The sequence below is a fragment of the Carassius carassius genome, chromosome 26, assembly GCF_963082965.1.
Source record: "Carassius carassius chromosome 26, fCarCar2.1, whole genome shotgun sequence".
Lineage (NCBI taxonomy): Eukaryota > Metazoa > Chordata > Actinopteri > Cypriniformes > Cyprinidae > Carassius > Carassius carassius.
Window position 1 is genome coordinate 18127106 of NC_081780.1, and position 15147 is coordinate 18142252.

General features: G+C 36.7%; 1 protein-coding gene across 1 annotated transcript in view; it reads left to right on the top strand.

Moving 5' to 3' along the window:
- The first annotated feature begins 1316 nt into the window (after positions 1-1316).
- LOC132105929 (kinesin-like protein KIF21A) overlaps positions 1317-15147 on the top strand; it is a 44275-nt gene continuing 30444 nt past the window's right edge. Inside the window, exon 1 of the mRNA XM_059511475.1 lies at positions 1317-1596. Coding sequence (XP_059367458.1) covers positions 1553-1596 — 44 coding nt within the window. The 5' untranslated portion in view covers positions 1317-1552. The remainder of the gene's footprint in view (positions 1597-15147) is intronic.

The following is a 15147-nucleotide window of genomic DNA, read 5'->3' on the forward strand; positions in this document are numbered from 1 at the left end:
AACAACTGTCCTCCATATCTGGTAACAAAAACATGGTATCCTTTGGTAACAATTTTTTTTTTTTTCATGTAAAATCATGTAGGTCATTTACAAACCAAGCTTTTACACAATCAAACTTTGAAGAACATAGAAAGAGAAAATGAGAGGAGACTATCTATAGGTCATTGTGTGAGTCAGCTGGAGAGCTCTGGGTTTAAGAAAGCAGGTTTCTGGTTTTCTGAACAAATACAATATGCTGGATACACACGGTGAGGGCACAGCAGGAGGTTCTGTTGTGTCCACACTGAGTCGACAAACAGACAGAGAATGTGTGATTCTGGGTCACCGGACTAAGCGAGAATCATGTTCGTCATCATGTTTTAGATTAGTTTCTCAGCTCTACTGTTTCATGTCAAGTCATATTATTATTAGGTTGTATTAGGTTCAAAATGTGTTGCACATACTCTGTCCTTTCATTCAGACTGATATACTGTGAAGTTTGTCTAACAGCTGTGCTGTGTTTATCTTTAGTACATTTTTGAACTTTTTCATTCAAATGCTGAATTTCATGTGTTTTTATTTTTGTTAGTTATTATTTAGTTTGAAACTCTACTTGGTTAGAAGATTTCAATAAATTCAGTAGGTTAAGGAAAAACACAAAGAGGCATCTGGATAGAAAAAAACCCCCCTGAATTTTAAGACACTCCTGGAGAACAACATTAACCATTTCTCGTTTGTATAACTCCTTGCCCGTATGCTAGGTTATGTTTTTTAACCAATCTGATTTTTTAAATATATATACTTGAAATATATGTGAATGAAACTTGACTATGTCAAGTGTCAACAATCAACAAACTAATAAAATCAGCCTGTAAATAAAATAACAATCAAAAACATTAAAACTGATTTGTGAAATCTATCTATCTATCTATCTATCTATCTATCTATCTATCTATCTATCTATCTATCTATCTATCTATCTATCTATCTATCTATCTATCTATCTATCTATCTAATCTATACGTGCACGTGCAATATTGCGTGTGTCCAAAAGGAGGTGCTGTAAGATGTATACGTTACTTTCTGTCTCTGTAGCCAACCAGCAGTTAGAAAGCATTAAAGAGGCTTGCGCTATAATCTTTAAACTAAGTTAAAACAAAGTGAATGAATGAAATAAGGAACTATATGTATATGTTTATATATATATATTCACATGTCTCAAGCAAGCCACCTACAGGTACGCTGTCGTGTGGTTTGGATTGTGGAGGGGAGGGCGTGGTCTGACGCGCACGATGAGGGCGTGGCCTGGTGACGTCACTCTCAGGAGAGCGTCGCTCTTCAGGGCAGAGAGATGATTGAGCACAGCTAGACATGTAACGCGCTGCGCCGAGCACGAGATGTTTTATTTCATATTTGCATTATTTTCCTGTCAGTCGAGCACCCTTTTGGATCATTTGAGCTTTATTATGGCAGAATAGACGCCGGGAGGGAACACTCTGTTTGTGTCTGCTTCTTAAGCCGATAAAGAAAAGCAAATTCAGCTCTATTTATCTCTTGTGTCCTGATCGGGAACATGTCTTCGGGACAGGATGAGAGCTCAGTGCGCGTGGCTGTCAGGTATAAGTATATACATTTTTATATTTCATGTAGTGTATTGAAGAGCATATAAAGTCTCACTGATGCTCCGTGTGGGCCCGCCTCTTATGTACCTGCTACAATGTCACACCATCATCAGAGCTCTATGATCTGCACGAGCTCATTGTGTTTACATAAACGCAAAGTGTTTCATAAATATAAGATTATATGCATGCACGTGGCATTTTTTTTTTTTTTACCCTATTTACCTTATTGTTCATCCTAAATCAGGCTGTAGGGCCTCATTGTGTTGATAAAAATATCTGATGTATACTTTAAGTGTTAGTTAATTAGCTACTGTTTTACAGTCATATAAAATTAAATGGGTTATCGATTACATAGATTTTAGATATAGATTTTCTTTTAGTTCTATTGATTAAGAAGTGGTCAAAACTGTTACTGTATGTGTCATGTTATGGTATGACTGTGAGGCTTGTGTTTATATTGTACTTGAAACGGTTAATAGATATAATCTAATCTATTTTATGTAAATATAAGACTATATAATGTCTTTTCACTTTACTTTTCTGATTATTAAACAGGCCTAGATCGTTATATCTTTATTATAGGATTTAGGTTGTCATTTCTCTTTTGTATGCTTTGTGACCTTGTTGTGTTTCTAAACATGGACTCAATGTTTGATATGAAAAAAATATAATTATATGCTCACATATAGCTTTTCCTTCATTTTTCTATACATTTCGTTCTATTGATCAAAGTAACAAATATTGGCTTAGGTTACAATAACTTAAATTACAGTAAGTTTGTGGCGCGTGTTATGATTATAATTAACATGTATGATTTATTGATATGTACATCTGAGATTTTATCTGAATATATTATTCTTCTGAGGTCCCTTGAGCTGAAGTGGGGCTACATCTCAAAATGTCGTACTGTAATCAAGGTTTAGGTCACATTTTTATTGTCAGTTGAACTTATTTGCTTGAGCCTTTGATTGTATGTTAAAGGGATAGTTCACTCAAAATCTGTCGTGTACTCATCCATATATAACATTTGTTTCTTCTCTAAAACACAAAAGAAGATATTTTCGGTAATGTTTTTTTTTTGTATAGTTAAAGTCTAATGCCCAGTAATTTGGACCCCATTGATTTCCATTGTATGGAAACAAATAGTTGACTCATTATTCAAAATATATTGTTTGTGTTTCACCAGCAGTGTTATTAGTATCATTCAATTCAAACGAAACGTTTGAATAGTTTTAGTGACCAATAACAACACTGGTTCCACCAAAGAAAGAAAGTCATACAGGTGTGGAACAACATGGTGAGCGAATGATGACGAAATGGGTGAACTATCCCTTTAAGTAGGTTGTGCAGTTACAGTCTTTGTGGGATAATATCTTGAAAATGACATAATCTTCTTCATTAAACACATCCTTTTGTGACCAAATTGAAAGGACACACAGAATGCTTCTTTTCTGTGGTTGTAAAAAGCCTCTGTTGAAAAACAAAGGCCGTCTATATGCTCATGTTACATTGTTCTGATAGGCCTCAGGAGCTCTGGTTACTGGAGCTGACAGACTTTGACCTGCAGCTCAGTTTGCAAAACATTTGGACTTAGGCCTAATGTCATTCACTCCACCTCTCTTTATTCTTCTGTTAGATTTGATGAAGGCATCGTATGTTTGCGTATGAAAGCCTGTCAGAGAGAGAACTTTACATGTTCTAAAACAGGTGCAGGATCCATTGTGAACACATGGAAATGGTTTACTTACTTCCTGGACAATCTGAGAATTGATTCCTTGGTTTTATTGATGACAGAGGAAGGGAGTGTATGTATTGTTTACAGAAAATGTGAATGGTTCCGTGTTTTAAAATAGGCACATGTCTGATCTTGAATGTTTTTGCTAGGTAGGCATTTGAACAATCCAGTAGAGATCACATGAGTGTGTTAATCTGTCAAACTGAGTTTAAGTAAGCAGGTCACACTTACAAACGTCGACATTCTGGACATTTACCATAGCCACGTATCTTGACCGATGAATTACAAGCATGTAGACTTGTTGTTTGGGGCTGTAGAGTTCCTTATCTGTCGGTCACTATGAGTTATGTCGAACGACATATGGAGAGTTGGAGACCCCCATATGTCGTTCAACATAACGTCTCCATTCCCTCCATCAGGGAACGAGGGTTGCGCACATAACTGAGACGTTCCTTATCTGTCGGTCACTACGAGTTATGTCGAACAACATATGGGGGTCTCAATATGTCTTTTGACATAACGTCTTCATTCCCTCCATCAGGGAACGAGAGTTACGAACGTAACCGAGACGTTTTCTTTAGATGTCTGCTCCATTAAACTAAATTTAGTGTTATTCAAATAGCTACTGTTGATATAAACATGTCAACATTTTTGCTATCTTTAACTAACATTTTCCTATTTTAGGACCAGATTAACTAAACAGTGCAAATTTTGCGTTAGCGCGAATTCCATAAAATTGCAGATGGGAGTGGAAAATTCTGCAAGTGATTTACTAGCAATGCACACGTTAAAGAACACAGATGCAGCTTGATCATTTCCACACAATGAGCAGCACAATCTACCAAGAGCAGCACAATTTACCACCTGCTTTTTTGCACATTAAATAATGGCACAAAGATGGGTCATTTGACGAGCGCTAATAATAGTAAATCAAGTTGTGTGCTTCATTGCAACTACTACAAATGCAATAAGGTCAGGCACAAAAACAACTGTGTCCATGTCTATTCAGTGCTAATTCCTCACTGTGCGTCTTTAGTAAATCCTGTCAGTATAACGCCAAAAGATGGTTCGCGCTGGTGCAAGCAGATAGTAAATCTGGCCCTAATTTAGCTTTGTAGTAGCAGTAATGCTATAGTTTAGCTAATATTTAGTAGTTTCATTTAGATAATCTAGTAGAAGCTGTTTCAGTAACGTCATAATTTAACTTTAGTTTCTGTAATTTAGCTAATATGGTAGAAGCAGCTATAGTTAATGCTATAGTTTAGCTAATGGAAATGTTTCAGATAATAGAATAGTTTAGCTAATGCTTATTTATTTAACTGGAAATACTTTAGTTTAGTTAATGTTTAGTAGTTTAGTATAGGCAGTTTTGCTAATGCAACATGCGATATACTATGGCGCCACTTGTGGCAAAACTTATGAATTACTTGACGCATTTCAGTCGTTGAAATTGACCTGCCATAATTAGGAGCGTGCCTGTGTAGAGTATGTTCAGAAGTTGCTTGTGTTGACATAAGCCACGTTTCCAGTTTCTTACAGTATATCTCCCTCACCGCAAAAAGCCTAAAGGTTCAGCATGCAGATATCACAGTGTTTGTTCCAGCTTATAGTGAGTGAAGTGACATTCGGCCAAGTATGGTGACCCATACTCAGAATTTGTGCTCTGCATTTAACCCATCCGAAGTGCACACACACAGAGCAGTGAACACACACACACACACACACACACTGTGAACACACACCCGGAGCAGTGGGCAGCCATTTATGCTGCAGCGCCCGGGGAGCAGTTGGGGGTTCGGTGCCTTGCTCAAGGGCACCTAAGTCGTGGTATTGAAGGTGGTGAGAGAACTGTACATGCACTCCCCCCACCCACAATTCCTGCCAGCCCGAGACTCGAACCCACAACCCTTCGATTGGGAGTCCGATTCTCTAACCACCAGGCCACGACTTCCCTTGTACTTTATATTTCAGAATTGCTGTGTGGAATGTCTTTAGACTTTGTATCAGTGGCGTTTCTCTCCACGGGGAATGACATCAGTGTTAGGGCTGGGATAAACAATTATTTTTAAACGATTAATCTAGCGATTATTTCATCGATGCATCGATTAATCTAACGATTAACTTTTTCAGACCGATTTGATTTCGATTATCTCCACATTAATTGACTACTAACAATTTATACATGTTGATTTACATATCTGAATGAAAAAAACATGAATTACTTAACATTGCAATATATGTTTATTGCTCTTAAAATTACAAAATAAAAGACTGACTAAGAATGCATTACTTTGCACTTGTATAGAGATAGCATTCAATAAAACATTGAAGCCTTGAAAACACAGCTTACTGAAACAAGCTTACTGAACACATAGGGCCTAGCTTACTGAAAAAAGTTCTTCTTTCAGATGAAAATTACAACAACTTGATGTCTAGCATTCAATAAAAAAGGTCACCCAAAATACTTGTTTAGAGCAATTGAAAGAATACAGTAACCAATGTAAACTTGAGGGCTTTAAGCTAATACAGAGAGTGTTTTTCCCCAAAAAAAAAAAAATTAACAGTGGGAGCCAGCAGCCTGTCATGGAGAAAAAAAAATCTCCGAATGCTCCAAGTGAAACTTTGGCATTCCGCCCTTTTTCTATCGTGTCTAATGATTTTGGTTAATATGCACGAGGGAGAGAGAGAGAGAGAGAGAGAGAGAGAGAGCGCAAGACAGCGCTCGTGTAGTTTGAAGACTGTGAGTGCGCGAGCGCACGTGAAACTTTGGCGTTCCGCCCTTTTTCTATCGTGTCTAATGATTTTGGTTAATATGCACGAGGGAGAGAGAGAGAGAGAGAGAGAGAGAGAGAGAGAGAGAGAGCGCAAGACAGCGCTCGTGTAGTTTGAAGACTGTGAGTGCGCGAGCGCGCGTGAAACTTGGGTGTTTCGCCCTTTTTATATGGTGTTTAATGATTTTGATTAATATGCACGAGGGAGAGAGAGAGCAAGAAGCGCTCGTGTTGTTTGAAGACTGTGAGAAAAACCCCTGGATTTTTGGTTATACAACGTTGGACAGAATGTTGATCTGGCCATCACGTATATTCAGCGCACATAAGGTAAACGTTTTGCAAACGTTTTTAGAGAAATAAAAACAGGTCAACGAATCGATGCGCATATTTTGCGTCGACATCATCGATGACCTCGACGCGTTGTCCCAGCCCTAATCAGTGTTTTAGTGGCTGGCTTAGCATCATAAAGACAGTAGCAGTCTTTATGTCATTTTAAAATAAAGTAACGGTCAAAGGCCCTGAGATTTAAACGTTTAATCTTCAACATTAATGGAAGACAACCCATCATTCTTCTTTGTTTGTGAGTCCAAAGTCATGGCAACTGTTTAATTATCATTACATCAATGACAGTATCTCTTGTTTGTAAAACCATGTCTGATGAGGCCCAAAGCCGAGTGTTTTTACTGGCTGGAAACACGTGATTCGGTAACCTTAGTAATTTTCAGTTTATCCAGGCTGCGGTTAGTTGTTGATATAGTACCAGTCTCTACCTGTTACACTGTTGCTTTCTAAAGCTCTTAATTTAGCTTCTGTTCAGAGACTCTTGGATTCATTCATCTATTGTTCTCCTAATTCGAAATGTAATAGATTTCTGATGCACAGATGCTGCGAACATCTTTAATAAGTCACGGCTGGTTTATGTTGCATTTTAAGTTGACAGACATTCAAACTGCAACTTATCAAGGGCCATTTATGCTTGCGAATATGTCGGCAGTTTAATAAATATATGTGGAACAGATGAGCTTTCTCCTGTATGATGGTGCTTTAGTGCCACATTGAAAAATGAGAATCAACTTTTTAGTAAATGAAGTTGCAGCCTATGAATAAAGCCAGAAAAAATGCTGGAGACTGAAGTAATTTTATACTGTCAAAAAGTACTTAGAAATTAAACCACATATTATGAGAAAAGGCATGATTAGCAGTAGGAATAGGATTTAAGATTATATCTCATTATAGAACAAGATTATTCTTAAACCTTCATGACTTTACTCTGACTTCATACTCAATTATGACCTATAATGACATTATTCTCAAAGCATTAACATTTTAACTGTGGCACTAAACACTTGTCATATTTCTCTGATACAGCTGAAAGCATTTGACAGCATGTTTTCTGGGCTTTACATGTGTAGGTTTGAGCAGTGTAAGATTCCACCACTGGTATATTCAATACCACCGGTCACAGCATTAATATTTGAAGCCCTGGTCTTAACAACGTGGTGCTTTGTGGAATTACTCTCTGAGTCTGTTGAGTTGGTCTGAGGTTTATGTTGCAGATGAATGTATCTCTGTTTGCTTATGCATGTAGTTTGTTACTTATTTGACCTCTTTTCTTTATTTTTAGGCTGAAAGGAAGTGTGGCAAATTAGAATCTGTTATTGAGCAACTGAATCAAATGAACCTCAGATTTCCACACTTTGGTTAAAATTTCACCATAGTCACAAGATGCAAAGCAACCAGTTTGGCTGCCTTCTGCACAAGGTCATAAGTGGGTCAGTAAGCAATAAAGCAGTTTTCTTTAAATATTAAGTATTTGAAAATGTATCTTATGATGTCGTGTGGTAATTCATGATATTCACAATATTAATACTACATTCAGATAAAATTAATAATTAAGATTTGTTTTAGTGTTTGAAAGAAGTCTCTTATGCTAACCAAGTCTGTGTTTATTTGTTTACAAATACAGTAAAAAAAAGTCATGTTACGAAATATTGTGGAATTTATGGGAACCATTTCTTTTATTGGAATAATAGATATATATATATATATATATATAATTTGATGCAATTAATTGCGCTTAACTGTTTCACAGCACTAATTATAATATATAAAACAGTTATTTTCAAATGTAATAATATTTTGCAATGCCATTTTGATCAAATAAATGCAGCCTTGATGAGCTTAACTGATTTCTTTCAACAATAGTAAAAATTATTAATTATTCCAAACCTTTAACCCTTAGTATATGAAAGATACATAAAATGCTATTTCAGTATGCACTGTGTCTTTAACCATTGCATCATTGTAAGTATCCTGACTGGCAATATGTTTCCAGATTTTCAGAACAAAATGGGTGGACTAGATTAAATCCAGAGCTCCACCTTCTGTTGCAACCCAAATGGATTTTTTTAGGCCTTCTCATGATTATGTATGAGCCAGCTGAGTAGAACCAACCCTAGAAACCATCTGTCACGTGAATGAATGAGTTAACAGACTCACGTGTACACTGGGTTGGGTGGTTGTGCATACAAAGATGATGGCATTAGATGCTTTAATGTTTATTTAAGCATGGGAGGCATCTGTGCGCATGTTAAATGCCTTGTTGAACATTGAGACACAACAATTTGAAACACAACAATTTCCACAACTATTTTGAAAAGCCAAAGATATGTATAGTATATCTTTGTCCTGTCACCTGGTCTCTCTTTTCCATCCCTTTCTTTCCCACATATAATTTATCTAGTTTAAATAGAAAAGTCTGTTTATCTAGTCCCTAATTCATAGAGATATCTTGAGTTAGATAGCTTGTTAGATGTGCAGATATATGGACACAGTTTATAAAAAAATACATTATTATTATTATTATTATTAGTTTTTTTTTACCACCAATATAATTATAAACACAATTGAACAGACACATTTTCTAAGGAAAATGTCATGGCTTAAACTATAAATGGCTTAGTTGCTGGGCTATTTTAGCATTCAAAAACAGCACACTTTACCTTTAAATATCTCCGTTCCAAAAGCAACTGATTCTTTCCATCTATAACTGTTGATGTTTTGTGCCGATGAGCTCATGGGAGCAGATGTGGGTGGATGTTTTGGGTCCTTGTTTTCATCAGTTGTCATCTTTATTGCTCCTGCTTGACCCTTAGGGCGGCAGTTGACCAACATCACAGTCACCTGTGGCCTTCCTGTCCATAACCTTACATGTGTGCACTGAGACCTGTGAGCAGCCCGTCAGCCAGAATGGACATTTCCTGTATGTTTAAGTCAAGCTAACTTAATTTGCACTTTCCAGAGTGATTGAGCGCAGCTGATGCTGTAAAAACACTCCCCCCATTTTTAAAATACACAAGAGACACGCTCATCCTGACAGGATGTTAAAAAGGTGTCAGGGTTTGAAACAATTTAAGCTTTATGTACAACATCTGTTACATGCAGAAGATTACCACCGAAAGTAATTTGGATTCATTCAGTATTTTGTAAAAAACTATGCAAAGCATTTACATTAGAAGACCATTAGTGTTGTCAATCGATTAATCGCGATTAATTGCATCCAAAATAAATGTTTTCGCTTACATAATATATGTGTTTGTGTGCTGTGTACATTATGTATGTGTGTGTGTGTGTGTATATATATATATATATATATATATATATATATATATATATATATATATATATATATATTTGTGTATATATTTTATATATATATTATGTAAACAGACTTTTATTTTGGATGTAATTAATCGTGATTAATCGTTTGTCAGCACTAAAGCCTATGGACATAAAACACTCATTTGTTTGGTTTTATTTTCCAACAGTGCACATTAAAACTTAATGATAGAAAACAAGGAAAACAAGCTTGACTCTGCCTGTAATATTAAGTCATTTAAATGAAATCCTCAGTAAAACAGTATAGAAACCCTGAAATTCAAAACTAATCTGTGCAAAGCCAACACTTTAATCAGGCTTTTAATCAGGACAATACATCACAGATAAAGTGATCGTTTTGTTGACTGTTCAAGGATGGCAAACGGAAAATGAAGGCGGGGAAATCCTCACATCCCATGTCTGTCTCCAGTGCACTCGCCGTGGTCACTCATTAATCCAGGAATATTCTGTTCCTGCTTGGGTTGCACAACCTTAGATGGCCTTCCATTGAATATGAACTATCCAGACTTACAGAAAACGTCGATTTCCATGAACAGGATGTTTTTTTTCCAGCAGTTCCGTGTAGGGTTTGGTGATCATGTTTCTTTTCTGAAATGTTTGAATAGTCAATGCATACACATATACAAAGTTAATCGTGTGGTCTCCCGTAGCCAGAATTTTGACTATCAGCAAGTCTGGCCTGCTGCTGTGCAATTTCATACTCTATCCAAAATATGCAAACGCAGACTTACTGTAAATGCTTAGCCAATGCATTGCAAGCCCAAAGGAGATACCTTCAAATGTCTATGCCATTAAACTGGTGTTATTATTTAGTTTGGTAATTATGAACACACAGTGATGTCTGTTATAGCGCCCTATGCGGTAATCGTAAAAAAATTTAATTCTTTCTTTGCTATATTAATTCTGGGGTGCATTTCTTAAAAGCATTGTTAGTAAAATATTGTTGCAAGTTCCGTTGTTACCAACGTTGTGAAGTTCTATGATTTGTTCAGTGGTTCCCAGAGACCATAGTTCCAACAAACGTTCGCAAACAGCATTGTATATTTCTGTCGTTGAAACTACAGCTCTCGAATAGTGATGCACCGAAATGAAAATTCTTGGCCGAAACCGAAAACCGAAAAAGAGAAAACCAAGGCCGAAAACCGAAACCGAAACACCGAAAGAAATTATGCCAATTATTCCATTGCATTTATTGCTATGACCATGTACTAACTTTACTAAAATTAAGACATTGCAATTGCATAAATTAATATTAAAGTTTCAAAGATAATTACAATTACATAAATTATAAAAAACATAAAAATACATAATTACAAATTATGCAATATTTATTAAGCACATTGCAACAATGCACAGTATAAAATAAAATTCAAACTAAAAATGTATCCCACTCATGTGAATATTAAATAATAATGTACAGGCCTACTGGCCTGCAGAAAGGTTTTAAAATGAACTGTTCTCTCATAAAAACAAAGTGCATTTAGGTCAAGTGCATTTGAAATTGTTCTCTGTAGGACTAGAAAGTGCATTACTTCTCCAGTAGGCAAGACTGTTATCACTTCTGGGGATGGGGACTTCAGACAGATAACCATCTAGCTGTTGAGCAGTTGAGCTTGTCATCTGCCTGACATTTGAGAAATATTTGAGAGAGTGTATTTAAATAGGGGCAGGGCATAAATAATTTGTTTTATCAAATTAAAGCAGAAATCTAGCAGAAATATGGCTACAATCTGATATTATGTATGTATATATATGTGTGTGTGTATATATATATATATATATATAGGCTACTGTAAATAAAATGTCACATATATAGTAGCCTAAGAACTAGAACAATAGCCAATGTATTATTATTTGAGGCACTTTCTTGCAGAATTTCACTGAAAATATCAGACAACGAGGGTGAATGCCAAGAGACGAGTCTTTTTTCCGCGCTCTGATCTGTCTCCTGCGCTTGGCACTTCTCCGTCTCCACGCGGGTTCTCCGCATCCAGCGCGGCCTGTATCATTTCTCGTGCGCGCTGCCTTATTTCCGCATCCAAGTAATGATCTTTATAACGCGGATCAAGCACATTCGCGATGAAGTGCAGAGGATCCGAAAAGATCTCAGTGAGACGTGTGCTAACAGACTCTATAAGACTGTACCTTTCTTTGTTCTCACTTCGTGGTCCGTCGCAATCTCTTTGTTAGGAGACGCTTTAGTGCTGCGAATAAAGAATAAGAAGAGAGAGAATGTTCTCACTGGTGTGAAGTGAATGTCGCGGGGAGCTCGTGGTCTGCGCTATGCAGGTGCACGTTCAGGTCGCGGTTTCTGTTTGCGTCATCATCACAACATTTCGGCCGTGTTGTTTCGGTGATAAAAGTCTTTTGGCCAAAAACCGAAAATGCTCTTTTGGGCCATTTTCGGCCGAAAATCTTCGGTGGCCGAATATTCGGTGCATCCCTACTCTCGAACTTTGGGTGGAAATATAGTTTATTTTTAGGGAATGTAGTTTGAATGATGATTGTGTAACAAAGTTACTACTGGTTCAAGAAACTGTCATGACTAGCTAGTTAATTACTCTTGCGATGATGTATTTAACTGGTAGTTAAGCTGTTACATTGTTGAACAGAAAATGGTAGCACTTTATTTTACAGTCCTGTTTCCCATGTACATACTATGTACTTATTTTAGTAATTACAATAACTATGTAATAACTAGTTACTAACCCTGAACCTACCCCTAAACCTAACCCTACCCCACCTCGTATTACCAGAACTTTCTTAGATAAATACACTGTAAGTACACTATAAGTACATGTAAGTACACGTACTGTAAAATAAAGTGCAACCCAGAAAACACTTCCTTGGACTAAAAAGCTTAACTGACCAACTATAGTGAGTTAATCTTACTGGATTTTCACTCGACACTCGATTTTTGTTTCAATCCAAGACTAAACAAGACTGTGATTTTGATTTTAAGTTTAAGCACTAATTCATGATGACGAACTACAGAGATCTCATTTCGAATTATGGTAGCGTATGTTCTCACCTCAAACGATCAATAAATCAGTTGTTAATGAGACTAGGAAATAAAATGTACTCATAATAGCAGGGTCATGTTTTTCCAGGGCAGAATGCATCAGCACTTACCCATCTGTCTCCATCTGCTTTATTGGAATTTTTTTATGTTTTTATGTTGCCAGTTCTGCTTAGTTTACTGTCGAAAATCATTGTGAGCTCACCTGAGACATTTTAGATGTCAAATGATCCCATAGCAGACAAAATGGACCCTTGTGCTTCTGGCTAATGACTAAATAACTGTTGGACCTGTAAATGGTCAAATCCACTTAAGCTACTGATCTTTTCCCTGGGAAAGAGGAGGCCATGGAAAATGTCTTTGTCACTGTAATCGCAGTAATGAGGCCTGTGGGTTGAGGTTAACGCGTTCAGTCAGAAGCATTGTGAACAATGTGTGACCAACCTCATGCATAACATTAGTTAATGCTAATGTTAATGCTCAGCTTTCCCGAGAAAATCCATTGAAAGTCCATTTCATCAAAATGTAAAGTTGCAGGAAGTTGTCAAATATGCCATTAGAAAGTATTCCTTAGGGATCAAGTGGTCTGGAGAGTCACAATTGTTTTATATAGTGAAAAAGCTTAAAGGGTTAGTTCACCCAATAATCAAAATTATGTCATTAATAACTCACCATAATGTTGTTCCAAACCTGTAAGACCTCCGTTCATCTTCGGAACACAGTTTAAGATATTTTAGATAAACACTGAGCCGAGCCAGATAACGAACAAAAGACTGACTCGTTCATGAGTCAAGAACCGGTTGCATCGGTTTTCGGATCACCAGTAGTTCTTTCGGACAGTTCGATTCAATAAACCACTTGAAGAAAACGGTTCACCGGTTCTTTTGCGCTCAACGTAATGGCGTCATTGGCGATGCTCGAGAACGAGTCAATGTTTTGTTCGTTATCTGGCTCAGTTCGGTGTTCATCTTCAGTTCTCTCTTCACAGCAGTTCAGTCAGTGTACTGTTTGAGTAAATGATTTACTCCGGGATATTGGTTTGTTTTAACTCAGAAGGAGTGTCAGCCACATTAAAAAAGTTAAAAGTCATTTGTGGATTAATGCATATTGGAGGCGCGAACCATTTTAAACGATTCAGTTCGATTTGGTGAACTGGTTCAAGAAGATCCGGTTACATCGAATGATTCGTTCGCGAACCGGATATCACAAGCTGCTTTGTTTTGAACTCTCTCACAACAGACGGAAGAGAAGACAATGCTGAATAAAGTAGTAGTTTTTGCTATTTTTGGACCAAAATGTATTTTTGATGCATAAAAAAATTCTAACTGACCGTCTGATGTCACATGGACTACTTTGGTGATGTTTTTCTTACCTTTCTGGACTTGGACAGTATATCGTGCACACAGTATCAATGGAGGGACTGAGAGCTCTCAGACTAAATCTAAAATATCTTAAACTGTGTTCCGAAGATAAACAGAGGTCTCACTGGTTTGGAACGATATGAGGGTGAGTTATTAATGACATAATTTTGATTATTGGGTGAACTAACCCTTTAAAGGTCCTTCCCTTTTGTGTTTAAAAGATGAAAAGAAGGAAAGTCAAGTGAGTTTTGATTAATTATACTTTAAGTGCTTTTGAGGAAAAAATTTTTAATTCTTATTGACTGGACCAAATGATAATTTCAGGTGTCAACAGAGACTAATTGATCACTAAGTATGTATTAAGAATGACAGTTCCATACTGCATGATTACACTTTTAAACAGCAGATTAATTAGCCATTTAGAATCATTATTGGCAGTTATCTTCTCTATGTTTGCTCTTAAAAAACAAAGCAGAATCATTGCTTGCATGTCTCAGAGCAACACACAATAGTGACGTTTCATTCCTGTATTTCTTTTTTACAAATGGTTTGAGTGACTAATTCAATGACTCACATATAAAGGAAGTAACGTCATTCATTGTTTTTGAACTAACTGGTTCAATGTATGATTCACTCATTCTTCAAGACATACCGGTAGCAACATATGTAACTAAAAATCAGAATGAATATAAGACTGGTTTTGTGGTCCAGGGTCACATTTGTGGTTAGGGGGGGTTCTTGGAGTGCATTTGTATTGTTCAAGACTAATTTATATATTCTCAAGTCTATAAAGATTATAGTGGTCCAAGGTCTGAAAGCTCTGCAAGTAGCTCTGAAAGTGAGGAATAAATTTACCCCTTAAATGACTGTATTTAGTATTTTAAAGGGTTTGGAGACACTAGAGATGTCACTGGAAAAGACTGGACACACACAAGAGTGTTTGACTAGCATTACTGTCCTAAAAGTGACTTCACAAATGAAA